The 12,930-nt window shown below is 46.8% G+C and overlaps 1 protein-coding gene across 1 annotated transcript in view; it reads right to left on the reverse strand.

The window, feature by feature from the left end:
• PROCA1 (protein interacting with cyclin A1) overlaps positions 1-12,373 on the reverse strand; it is a 29,520-nt gene extending 17,147 nt beyond the window's left edge. Inside the window, exons 1-2 of the mRNA XM_069226191.1 lie at positions 11,802-12,373; positions 3,452-3,584 (exon numbers count right to left, since the gene is read on the reverse strand). Coding sequence (XP_069082292.1) covers positions 3,452-3,584; positions 11,802-12,345 — 677 coding nt within the window. The 5' untranslated portion in view covers positions 12,346-12,373. The remainder of the gene's footprint in view (positions 1-3,451; positions 3,585-11,801) is intronic.
• Positions 12,374-12,930: the final 557 nt, after the last annotated feature.

The following is a 12,930-nucleotide window of genomic DNA, read 5'->3' on the forward strand; positions in this document are numbered from 1 at the left end:
CCTAGAGATTAGTGTGATTTAGTTGGAGGTTCTGCAACAATAAAGTGATGAGCTTGTATGGAACAGGGGCTGCCCCACGAGAGCCACAAGTACATGACTGATAGTAAGCTTTTAGCTTTTTGTTCTCCTTTAGCATCCCGAGGACCCAGAAAGGTAGCTAGGTTTTGGCCCCACGAACATCCTGTGAACCCGAGATACTTAAGCATAGACACCTTGGCACACCTGTAGCTCCATGAATATCCTGAGGGCCTTAGAGATGCATAGGGGGCGGTCAATTTAGGGCATCAATGGCTCCACGGACATCCTGAGATAGATGCGAGAAGCCGGACAGCTCCCTGTTAGACAGTTTGGAGTGTGCTCGGAATAAAACTGTCCCACGACATTTGTAGGGGTGGTCGTTTTTGGCTTCAAATGGTACTCTGATAATTCAACAGCAGCTTGAGCAGTTGGTCAGCTTAGATCATCTGTGGCTTCATGATCAACAAAAGGGTGCAAGAAATGAATGAGATGGTGTTCAGTTCAGAGCATCTTTAACTCAGTAAACTTTGTGGTGGTAAGAAGTGCTTGAGGTGGTGGTCACGTCGGAGCATCTAAGGCTCAATACATTTTGTGGGAGCATAAGAGGTGCCTGAGGAGATGGTCTTTGGCTCACTTTAGAGCATCTGTGGCTCCCACTCCTGAGGGTATAAGGGATGTATGAGGGATGGTCACATTAATACATCCAAGGGAGATGCTGGAAAGCATTCAGCTGCCTCTTAGCCTTTCCATGTATGGCTGAATCTTGGCCACACAGTAATATGTTCACTCATCTGTCCACCAATCCTAGAACATGTAAATTTATCATGTTTTCTGTTTTAATCTTGTGACTTTGTGTTGCACTAGAGCCAGGACCGATGAGCCAATGACTTGATTGGAATTTAAGAGGCAGCTCAAAAGGGTGGGCGGAAGTTAAAACAAACTGGAAAAGGACATGATCTGTCTCACAGAGAGCTGTTTTTCTGGCCTATGTGCTAAAGGGCATTTTTAGGAACGGCTCTCATGCATGAGGTCTAATGCCATCAATGATTGTGATTATTATGCTGTGCATATCCGACTCCTTTGTGAGGAGTCTCAGATACCACTAAAGAGGGCCTGAGTCGAAATGGTTGGTCAGAAAATTATTGACTGAAAAAACTGGACTTTATTTGATCATTAGGTCAATTGATACTCATTAAGTAGATAGCTCAGGTACTTAGTGACTGATAGCACATCATGGTTGTTCCGGCACCAGCATTCCTACCTGTACTGAGGACAAGTGACTGATGATTCCAGCAGATCTCAAATTATCAATGAATGTGTATTTTCTGGTTATCTTTTACAAAAATGCCGACTCAGGTTTATTGAATCATAGAGACTTCAATTGCATCCTTGAGTGAACTGGGAGTAAGTTTAGCCTCCTAGTTTGGTGTCTAGTTTTTATGTTGATCTCCTTCTTGTTGCATTCCTCTGGTTCACAGCAGCTTAGATTCCCGTCTGAAAGGACCACAAGGTGAGCAGCATTTCTAAGCATTTATTTGGCCTCGACTCAGGAGACAAGCTGGGCCGTGAGTGGGATGCAACACTTCTAAGAATGGTGGTAGGGTCACTGCAAGACCATCCTTGGAATCTGGAGCTCGAAGGAAATGGTGCAAACAGAAACCTGGGTAGGATTAAGAACCGTGGACATCATACCTAGCTCTGATCCCTTCGTCATAAAACAGTGAAACAGGTTAGTGGGGACCATGTTTGCAAATATCAGGACTTTTGTTTTGGGTCATGCAGAAAATGTGTCCTCTTGCAGAAGACTATGAACACTGGAGCTCTTGCAGTGTCTATTTTGTTTTTGCTGGATGTGTGCGCCTCCCCCTCTTCTATGCCCCACTATATGTGTTGGGATGAAGATAGAGTGTCCCTCTTCACCTATTACCGGTGCACATAGATATGGCTAATCATGCATTAACTACTGGCTCCTTGTAGGAAGTGATGGTGTTCCACCGCCACGCTGAAAGGCAGGAGTATATATTGGGCATTGTACTTTGTTTCAGGTTGCCGCACACTCACTTGTTGCCAAAGGAATCTCAGAACTCATATAGTATGGGGGCTTGATACACACTTGTGGCCTGCTTGATACTTACTTGTGGCATGCTTGATACTCACTTGCGGCATGCTTGATACTCACTTGTGGTATGCTTGATACTCACTCGTGGTCTGTCAGTGGGCTGAGTATGTATCTGGCAGCTTATCCGGGCCTCCTAGATAACAGCACCAACGTCTATGTGCTCAATCCTCACAGGCATCTGGGTTCACTGTGTCCATCGTCTGATGACATCGCAGTGGAAGGTTCCTCTAGCACATGCTCAGCACTCGCGTCCGTCGGGAAGCTTGCTTCTCACTTTTTGCAGGATTTGTGGCTGACGGTAACCAGTATAGGTTATCTCAAGACAAGGCCACTGCTTAAAAGGGGGGGGGGAGCGTTTACACCCCCCGTAAAAAATGTATTTTTTTTTTAGGGTCGAGTCTGCGAGTGCATGCGCTTTACTATGCGTCTCGTATGAGAGATGCTGTTGTGATCAGTAAAGGGCTTGGGGCCCGCCTGTCGCTCACCATTTGTTTGCGTGGCACTCTTCTTTACAGCCCTGTAATTCGTCAAGGCGTGTCTGCCATCATTTCCGTTCCTCGGTGTGGAGCAGGGATCAAACACTAATTTATTTCAACTTAATTAATGCCCGTCCGCTGCTCCCGACGAGATTGAGGTACTATTTGGTTCCTTTTAACTTCCAGTGCCCCGCAAACAGAAGGCTTGTGACTGGCAAAAACGTGCCCTACAGGCCAAACAAAATTGTAAAGTTTTATTTTTTAAAGCTAACTTTATTTTATTTTGTTAAGTCGTCTTTTCTCAGTTTCCACTCGTGTTTTTTTTTGTTTTGGCTCGTGGGTACTGTTGTCAAACGATGACATTTAACTTGTTTGAAGTAAGCGAGACCTATTGTATTGCAAATGCTTGTTATAAATAGTTGGGTGCAGGAGTTTTCAGTTGAGTATGGTGAGGTGTCGGTTCGATTTTAGCAAATAAAAATTACATGCACACAGTCAAAACGTGCACACTCTCCACCTCTCTCTGTTTTGAAAGTCTATTGAAATGCTAGTTTTTTGTTTTTATTTAAAACATGTTTTGTCTAACTTGATACTCTTACCAATCCACAACCCTCTCCCTTTCCACAGCCTTGTAGGCCCCTCTTGTGCACATTGCTTGTCGCATATTGTATTTTTGTATTTTGTTTTATATGCCAGCATAATTGTTGGAAAATCTGAAGCTCACTCCCCCCCCAAAACAAATTTGCTGCCCAAGCTACGTCCCGTCTCTAGACCTATAGAGCGGGGTGAGAGGGTCACAAGCTGGGTACTCGCTTTTCACTTGTGGTTGAGTACTCACTCATTGTCGCAGGCACAGTGGCTGATGGTATGCCAGCGCATGTTTCGGTAGCCATAGTTGCTGGTGAAGGGATGGATGACATGTTGGCAGTGGTCATGCTCTCGGCAACAAGCATCAGTTTCCTTGAGTTCTCCTGGAGAAGAGTGAAGGAAGCAGGATGGGGAGAGTGAGAATTAGTGTCAAGGTAACCGAAAGATTCCTAGGGCCCTGGGTATTGAGCTACACAAAACCACAGAACAATTCCAGAAGCCAATATGCTCTTGGCCCAGTCCAGTCAATAATACCCCTGACAGACTCTATTGGACCCTCTGTTGGCCAGCTGGGGAAGACTGCACCACACCTACAACACTCTTCTGTGCCTGACTTGGGTACACACACATAAGCACACACATGCGCACAGCTCGTAGAATACAAAGACCCGCTCACATTGGATCGCTAATATTTTATGTAGTGTAGTGTAGCGTTGTGTACAACATGAGTGGAGTCACTGCACTTCCTGCTAGTGATTGCAGGCGGTGGAACTCATAAGTACCAGAGGTGGTGCTTGCAGCTCCCTAGCTAGGAGCAGAAGCATCTTCCCCTAGTACAGAAATGAAAGTGTTTATAAATCCCTGTACAGCTAGTTGCCCCATGGAGAGAGCACAAAGCAAAGAATGGTGGTGATCGGGGACCTGCAGGGTTAGGAAAAGCATGGGTGGTTGGTGAGTGACAGTTGGGGGTTGGGGGTTGTTTTAGGGTTAACTGTGTGTGCTGACAGGACACCTGTGTGTTTGAAATGTGGCACTCAATCTCAGGGACAGATGACCTGCGAGAAGATGCGCGGTTTTAGTACATTAAGATTTAGGTAAGATCAGATAAGATTTGAGGGGCTAATGCATTCAAGAAGTAGGGGGCAACACACTTTCATGACCGACTTCAAACCAGGTCAGTTTGGTGTCCGACCAAAGTATCAGTGAAAAATATTGTGGGTCACAAATGTAATTACCAAAATGTCGTGGGGATGTCGTGGGGCTTAATATCAACTGAACGAATATTAATTTTTAGATTCTTAATATTGTTCTTTAAAATATTGTTGAATATAATTTTGTTTCCTTTCACATGGTTGTATAAAATATCGTTTTTTAAATTTGTTTGATACATTTGAGATAGTTTACAAGAATGGTATTGTCTTTGTAATAATATGGTTTCAAATGTTTAGTAAAGTGTGTACATTTTTTATTTTTTTAAATGTATTTAGAACTTATTAATTTAGCTTTGATTTGTAAGATTTGTAGAGCATTAGAGTTTTAATTGTTTAATATGAAATGTATTATTTTTTACTTCTAATTAGTTTTTATATTATTTGATTATTTACTTGACAATTAAATATGTACATTGGATTGATGAATTGTTACGTTAGTTAATTGGTGATTTCGAAATAACTGTTGATTAGTTTATGTATTTATCTGATTGTGTTAATTCATTTTATATTAATGTATTAATTTTAAGTGTGGTACTTAATTGTAATGTAATAATAGTACATTTTTGTTTTTTAAATATTTTTTTTCACTTTGCGAGTTTTCGTTTCTTCCGGTAGTGGGGCAGCAAGTGTATAGTTGAAAACAGTTTTAATATTTTTTAAAGTATTAATTTTTTTATGGTAATGTAAAGTTTGCAATGTAAAATGCTAATGTTATTGGTTGTTTATTTAATTAATACATTTATATTTTAAATATACTATGAAAATAGTCAATAGTTAAATATATATATTTTTTTTTTAAAGGGGTGGGAATTGTGAATCTTATTTCCTCCAATACTTTCTCTACCTAAGAAGAGGCTCTGAATTAGACCCAGGCTCAAATGTTTGTTTGCCTGCCTGGTATCACATCTGCTCTAGTAGCTGTTCTGTTTATGTAAGTGAGGAAGGATGGCGTGTTGTTTTTTAAATGAGTTCTTGCCAGATATTAACAGTAGCTAATAGTGGTAATCTATGTGCGGCATTAGTTACTACCAATTTTCACACCACTATTGCTTATGTGACTTTAATCTGTACTAACCTTCACACAGCACTCCTGTCACTTTAGTTGGTACCGATCTTCACACTACTAATCTCTGTGCCACTTTATTCGGTACGAACCTTCACGCTTTTAACGTTTGTGTCACTTCACACCACCCGTACAGGGTAATTGTCAAACCTTGAATGGAGAATCAGGGGGTAGTGCTTCTGCTCTCCAAGCATCCGATTCCCTACGCTACTGTGGAGAACAGTTTCACCCCAGATAGGTGGTCCCTAGCACTGAAGAGTAGCCGTGCTAATGGCACTTTGAGAGCTATGTCGCAGTCAGTTTTGAATATAAACGCCAGGGGCTTTAAGAGCGGTGGTGGCTGGTGACATTTGAAAGTGGTGGGACGTAAAAGTTAGGGATGAGTATTAAGCAGCGAGCAACCACTGCATTTCCATTTACTTTCGCCGTGTCATAATTATTATGTGGCAAATCCATTGATGGCTCATGAATGGTGTCCTAGAGCCAAGCCCTTCCCCCGTCTCAGCACCCCAAGTCATTTACCAGCTTGGACTCGTTCATAAAGGAAAGAATATTTAAAACGCGAGATTACTGAAATAAAGCCAGTTTAGCAAATATATGTTGTGATTGCAGGCATATATCCATACAAGAGGAAGAGCAACGTGAAAAGGGTTCTTTTTATGAAAATAAGCACCACTGCATGTCAGGGGCCCTCTACATCATTGCTGATTGATTGGATAAGTGGAGAACCCTGATGAAATCCATGCAACAAAAATTCAGCTTGTTTACTCCAGTCCCTTGTACACAGGCGGTATAGATTCCCCAGAAACACTATTATTCGCCACAATTAGACGTGTAAAATGCCTGCTGTTAAATCTAATACTTCCTGCAGGGATACCTGTGCGCCCAACCCACAAACTATGGCATTGTGTGTTGTTAGTGTATAAAAAGTAGCATTGGCGTAAACAAGTCTGTGTGAGGCCGCCTGCTGATCAGAGCGGCCAACTCTGCTGAGTCCTTGAGCTGCTGCCAACTTTCGATCTGGTGATCTGCTGACTGCAAATCAAAGGAAGGCGAGGAAGCAGGAAACGAGCTGCAAGTTTCCTGAATCAAGAAATGTTGCAAGATAACTGTTTTGGGGGTGAATGAGGCGACGCAGAAGCGCCGGCGTAGACGTGTGCGTGGCACGAGTTGAATCATGAGAAGCGGGTCTTGAAGCAGTTAGATGCATGTGGGGCAGGGGCACAACCATCGGATACCGGGCGATGGCAGAGATGGGAAGAAGACGAGTGCAGGTGCACGTTTCTGTAAATACCCCACATAAAGAAAGTACTGGCGATTGAAAAGGAGAGTGAATGAGTTCACGCAGCTCACAATCATCATATGTAGAACCAAGCACTGGCAAAGCCAATATGTCTCACCTATGGAAGAGCTATTGGCTTTGCCAGTGTCGCGCTTGTATCCACCCCAAAAACTGCCGGCAGGCCGCGGTAACCCACAGGCTGGCTGCAGGAGGCAGCGGGGGAAAGGGTCGACCTCGAGGAGCTGCAGCCCGGGAGGAGGTCTCGAAGCCGCTCACTTTCCCTGAATCATTCCTCAACCTGACATTCCTCAAACACCCCCCCCCACCCTCTACTTCCCCTCAAGGAGTCCAGCAGCGTGAGGATTGGCTGGGTCAGGGGCTGCCAGTGTTCATTTGGAGCCTCGGGGGGCTCTGGCAACAACTCCCTGGACTAGTGTGCATGTCAGGTTGGTAAGAGCAATGCCCCCATCCTAACTGACATGCCCACTTCATCCCAAGGTGGCCCAGCAGCTGCCAAGCATCAAGGAGGCAGGCTTCTACCCCAATAAGGAAACTGCCACTGAATCAAGTTGGCAGGTGCAATAGGGTACCTTCATTTGAAAGGAGAGTGAAAGCATGTCTTATCAGGGTACAATACTTTTAATGCAAAAGCACTGGCACTTGTCACTAGCAAACAGGTACTCTGGGATAGAGAGTCTCTGCATCACACATTTGCATTCCAGTCAGTGCAATCACTCACATTTGGGGCGTCAGGCTGCTCGCCCTTACATGCCACGTAAACATTAGAACATATATGTATGTAACTCTTGAGTACAGAGGATGTGACACTGGACTCTTGAGGACAGAGGAAGTGAAGCTGGACTTTGAGTACAGAGGATGTGAGCCTGGAGCACGGAGGGAGTGGCATTGGACTCTCAGTACAGTGGAAACGACTCTGGACTCTGAGTATAGAAGGGGGTGACATGGGACTTTGTGAGTACAGAGGATGTGACACTAGACACGAGTACAGAGGGAAAGACACTGGTAATTGATCACTAAGGTAGTGACCGTGGACTCTTCAGTACAGAGGGAGTGACACTGGACTCCTCAGTAGTGAGGGAGGGACACTGGACTCTTCTGTACTAAAGGAGTGACAGACGATGTGACAGACAATGGACATCGAGTATAGAGGGAGTGACAATTGACTTTCAGTACAGAGGATGTGACACTGGACTGCTGAGTACAGAGATAGTGACAGTGGACTCTGAGTACAGAGGGAGTGACACTGGACTCTGAGTACAGAGAGAGTGACACTGGAATCTTGAATAATGAGGGTGTGACACTGGATTATTTATTACAGAGGATATGACAATAGACTCTTAAGTACGTTGGGAGTGACACTGGACTTTTGCAGGCAAAGGAAGTGGCAATGGACTCTCAGTACAGAGGATGTACACTGAAGTCTTGAGTACAGAGGGAGTGGCACTGGACTCCGAGTACAGAGGGAGTTGCACTGGACTCCGAGTACAGAGGGAGTGAAACTGGACTTGGAGTACAGAGGGAGTGATACTGGACTCTGACTACAGAGGTAGTGATACTGTGCGTTGAGTACAGAGGGAGTGAAACGACTTGCGGACTGAGGAAGTGACAATGGACTTTGAGTACAGAGGATGTGACACTTGACTCTTCAGTACAGAGGGAGTGACACTGGATTCTTGAGTACAGAGGATGTAACACTAGAATATTGAGTTGGGAGGGAGTGACACTAGACTCTGAGTACAATGTATGTGACACTGGACTCTGTATACAGAGGTAGTGACACTGGACTTTGAGTACAGCGGGAGTGAAACGACTTTTGCTGACCGAGGGAGTAACAATGGACTCTGAGTATAGAGGGGTTGACACTTAGCTCTGAGTGCAGAGGATGTGACACTGGACTCTTGGTTACAGGTGGATAGTGAAACTCGACTCTTAGTACGGGGAGGGGGGCACCTGACTCTGAGTGCAGAGGATGTAACCCAGGACTATTGAGTACAAAGGGAGTAACACTAAACTGAATACAGAGGGAGGGATACTGGGCTTGGCGTAAAGATGATGCGACACTGGACTCTTCAGTACAGAGGGAGCGACACTGGAGGCTTGGGTACAGGAGGAGTGAAACTACTCTTAGTGCATGGGGAGGGACACTGGACTCTCAGTATAGAGAATGTGCCCCTAGAGCATTGAGTACAGAGGGAGATCCATTCGAGTCTGAGTACTAAGGGAGTGACAGTGGAGTCTTGAGTACAGAGGATGTAACACTGGAATATTGAGTTGGGAGGGAGTGACACTAGACTCTGAGTACAAAGGATGTGACACTGGACTCTGTATACAGAGGTAGTGACACTGGACTTTGAGTACAGCGGGAGTGAAACGACTTTTGCTGACCGAGGGAGTAACAATGGACTCCGAGTATAGAGGGGTTGACACTTAGCTCTGAGTGCAGAGGATGTGACACTGGACTCTTGGATACAGGTGGAGAGTGAAACTCGACTCTTAGTACGGGGAGGGGGGCACCTGACTCTGAGTGCAGAGGATGTAACCCAGGACTCTTGAGTACAGAGGGAGTAACACTAAACTGAATACAGAGGGAGGGATACTGGGCTTGGCGTAAAGATGATGCAACACTGGACTCTTCAGTACAGAGGGAGCGACACTGGAGTCTTGGGTACAGGAGGAGTGAAACTACTCTTAGTGCATGGGGAGGGACACTGGACTCTCAGTATAGAGAATGTGCCCCTAGAGCATTGAGTACAGAGGGAGATCCATTCGAGTCTGAGTACTAAGGGAGTGACAGTGAAGTCTTGATCACAGAGGATGTGACATTAGTCTTGAGTACAGAGGAAGTGACACTGGGCTCTGAGATGAGAGGATGTGACACTAGACTCTTCAGTACAGAGGGAGTGACACTGGACCCTGAATACAGAGGATGTGACGCTGGAGTATTGAGTGAGTAACACTAGACTCTGAGTACAGAGGATGTGACACTGGAGTCATGAGTACAGAGGGAGTAACACTGGACTTTGAATACAGGGGAAGTGACACTGGACCCTAAATAGAGAGTTAGTGACACTGGACTCTGAGTGTAGAGGATGTGACGCTGGAGTATTGAGTGAGTAACACTAGACTCTGAGTAAAGAGGATGTGACCCTGGAGTCATGAGTACATGGGGGAGTAACACTGGACTTTGAATACAGGGGGAGTGACACTGGACCCTCAGTACTGAGGATGCGCACTGGCATAGGAAAGGAGAGGGAGACAGTAGACTGTGAAGAGAGGGAGCTCACTAGACTGGGTAGTGAGGGAGTGAGTGGTTTACGAGAAGCGAGTGAGAGCGGGGATCCACTGAGTTCTGAGAAATGACGGGGAGACACCGGACTAGTAGAGGGAGACACGGGGATCTGTCTCGAAGTAGAGAGGGTGATGCGCCGGATTCAGAGAGAGGGGCGGGTTAACACTGGGTCATGAGAGGAGACGGAGACCCAGTTTTGTGAGACACGAAGCGTGCACTGGGGTGTGGGAGAGACACGGGACCCAGAGAAGAGAGCCCGAGATGCGGGGTTCAGAGGAGAGGGCGAGTGACAGTGGATTGTGGAAAAGGGGACTGCGGATACTGATAGAAGAGGGACACACTGACTGGATTCTAAGAGAGAGAAGAACGTGGGAGATGCTGGATCGGAGAAGAGAGCGAATGACGCCGGCTTTTGCCACGTGAGGAAGTCAGTGGACGTTGGGAAGAAAGGTAGAGACGCCGACCTGTGTGAGGAGAGTGAGTGACATTGGATTCTGAGAATAGGAAGACTGCGTCCTGAATGCGAGAGACTGAGCTCCGAGAAGATGGCGAGAGGCCCTGATTTAGGAGAGGAAGAGGGGGAAATGCTAGATTATGAGATAACACGGGGCACTGAATTCTGAGAGAAAGAGGGAGAGACGCTAGATTATGAGAGGACACGTGACACTCAATTTTTAAGGGACGATGGAAATACGATAGATTATGAGAAGACACTGGCTTCTGACAGGAGGAGGGAGAGGCGCTAGATTATGACAGGACACGGGGGACTGATTTCTGCGAGGAAGTCTGAGAGACACTAAATTCCGAGAGGAGGAGGAGATACCTGTGTTGTGGGGAGAGAGGGGCAGACACTTGTCTCTCAGAGGAGTGGCCTTGGATAATAAGGACAGAGAAGGAACCTAGCTTTTAAAAGGGACTCTTAGAGGAGAGGTAGACACGTGTCCCTGGGAGGACAGCTGGTGACACTGGTTTACCAAAGGAGGATGAAAATACTGGATTGTGATGGGGAGTGGGAGATACTGTTTTATGAAAGGAGTGGAGCACTCTTTCTGAGAGGGACAGGGAAAAGCTGTGTATTTTGGAAGAAAGAAGGGGGAAACACCGGGTGCTGCGAGAGGAGAGGTGCAGCCCCTAGGTCCTTGCGAAGAAATGGACACGATTCTGAGAGCGCGAGAGGAGAAAGGGGGACACGAGAGAGAGAGAGTAGAAAATTAAACAATTAATTCTGTAAGGAGTGGAAGAAGCTGAATTCTCAGAAAAAAAAGTTTTATTTTAAGATTTTTCAATAATTAATATTTATTAGTATTACTATTAATATTATTATTGTTAGCAATAGCAATACATAGAAGAATACGACAAAGAAAAGTTTCAAACCACGATTAAACAATAGAGTAACATTTAAAAAAAGCTACATAGAAATGAGGGGTTAAGGGGTTTTTCAGTCACTCTTAAAACCCAGCCAGTCATTAATATTCTTTTCAGTTGTGAGCGCCACCAGTGTTCTCACGAAACAACCGTGATTTACAAGCAGCTCAGATTCTGTTTCAGTCAGAAGGGGAGATTCTGGGTCTTATACGTCTTACAAAGAGAGAGACAGAGAGAGAAAGAGATAGGTAGACTAGAGATGGCTGGGGTGAATGAGTGGCATCCTAGGCAATAGGCGCTTTACCCTACTTCGAGGCACTGTAAGGCGTTCAGATAAGGCTTCCAAACGCGCACAAGAGGGATTCTTACCTAGCTGCTGGTTGTCCTTAGCGCTGTTCCCAGCCCCGCACCAGAGGGTCCCGGGGTAAGTGAACCCCCTCCTGGACCGCTGCAACCCTCCCTCGTCATGAGGCTGAGGTTGGTATCTGGGGGTGCCTGTACCCCTGTCCTTAAGAAAGATCTGGCAGGCGAGCCTGGCTCCGGCAAACCCCTCAAACTCTGGGTCCTGGGTGCCCTCTGCACCCTGCCACCCTTGACCCTCGGTGCCTCCTGTACCCACCAGCCCTGGGTACTGGGTGCCTGCTGCCATCTTTTCTTGACTGCCAGCTCTACACATGAGCATGAAGGCCCCCACGGCCTCTGGTGTCCCCTTCAGCTCGCAAGACACCAACTGGCCCTTGGCATCAAGCGTGGACGAAACCAGCTGCAGCCCGTCCGACACCTGCTGCAGGATGTGACCCAGAGTAGGCAGCGGGGTAGTCTGTCCACACACCGAGCCCCCGCTCTCCTGGGTGTCGCCTGTGCCTAGCAGCCCCCCGGCCCAGCAGGCCCAGAGGAGGAAGAGGCCTTGCATGGCATCACCGTTCAGCACCAGCTCAGCAGACAGCAGCCGGCCGGCGGGGCATCGCCTTTATAAAGCGCTCTACCGGGTGGCCTGATGGAGTGAGATTGCAGGGGAGGGGCCAGAGCCCCAGAATCCAGCCCCCTCCCCTGTCCTCATCTCACCCTCCTCGGTAATCCTCACACGAAGGCCTATCGCGCAGACCCTTCGTCACATTTTAACGCCACATCGGGGGGCTTTCCCACGGCACAGTGCCAGGCATTGCGCAGCCCCGGTGCACTGCTGCCCACTGCCTTATCACAGAGCGCGCGCCTGCTTGGGCAAAGTGATGCCCCTGTTCTGCCCTCGTACAGAGATGTCCCCTGCACTGGCACAGTGCATTCTTCTGTTGTTCCCCGGGACAGTACTGCCCCCTGCTTGGGGACAGGGCTGCCCCCGCTCTGCCCTCGCACAGTGCTGTCTCCTGCATCGGTACTGCGCACCCTCTGCTCTCCCCTGAGATAGGGTGACCAGATTTTGAGGAGCAAAAACCGGGACAGGTCAGACATAAAAAAAGGGCTAACAACTTTACATTCACTTTTATATCCGGCCTGTCCC

Source organism: Pleurodeles waltl, chromosome 3_1, assembly GCF_031143425.1.
Source record: "Pleurodeles waltl isolate 20211129_DDA chromosome 3_1, aPleWal1.hap1.20221129, whole genome shotgun sequence".
NCBI classification, from domain to species: Eukaryota; Metazoa; Chordata; class Amphibia; order Caudata; family Salamandridae; genus Pleurodeles; species Pleurodeles waltl.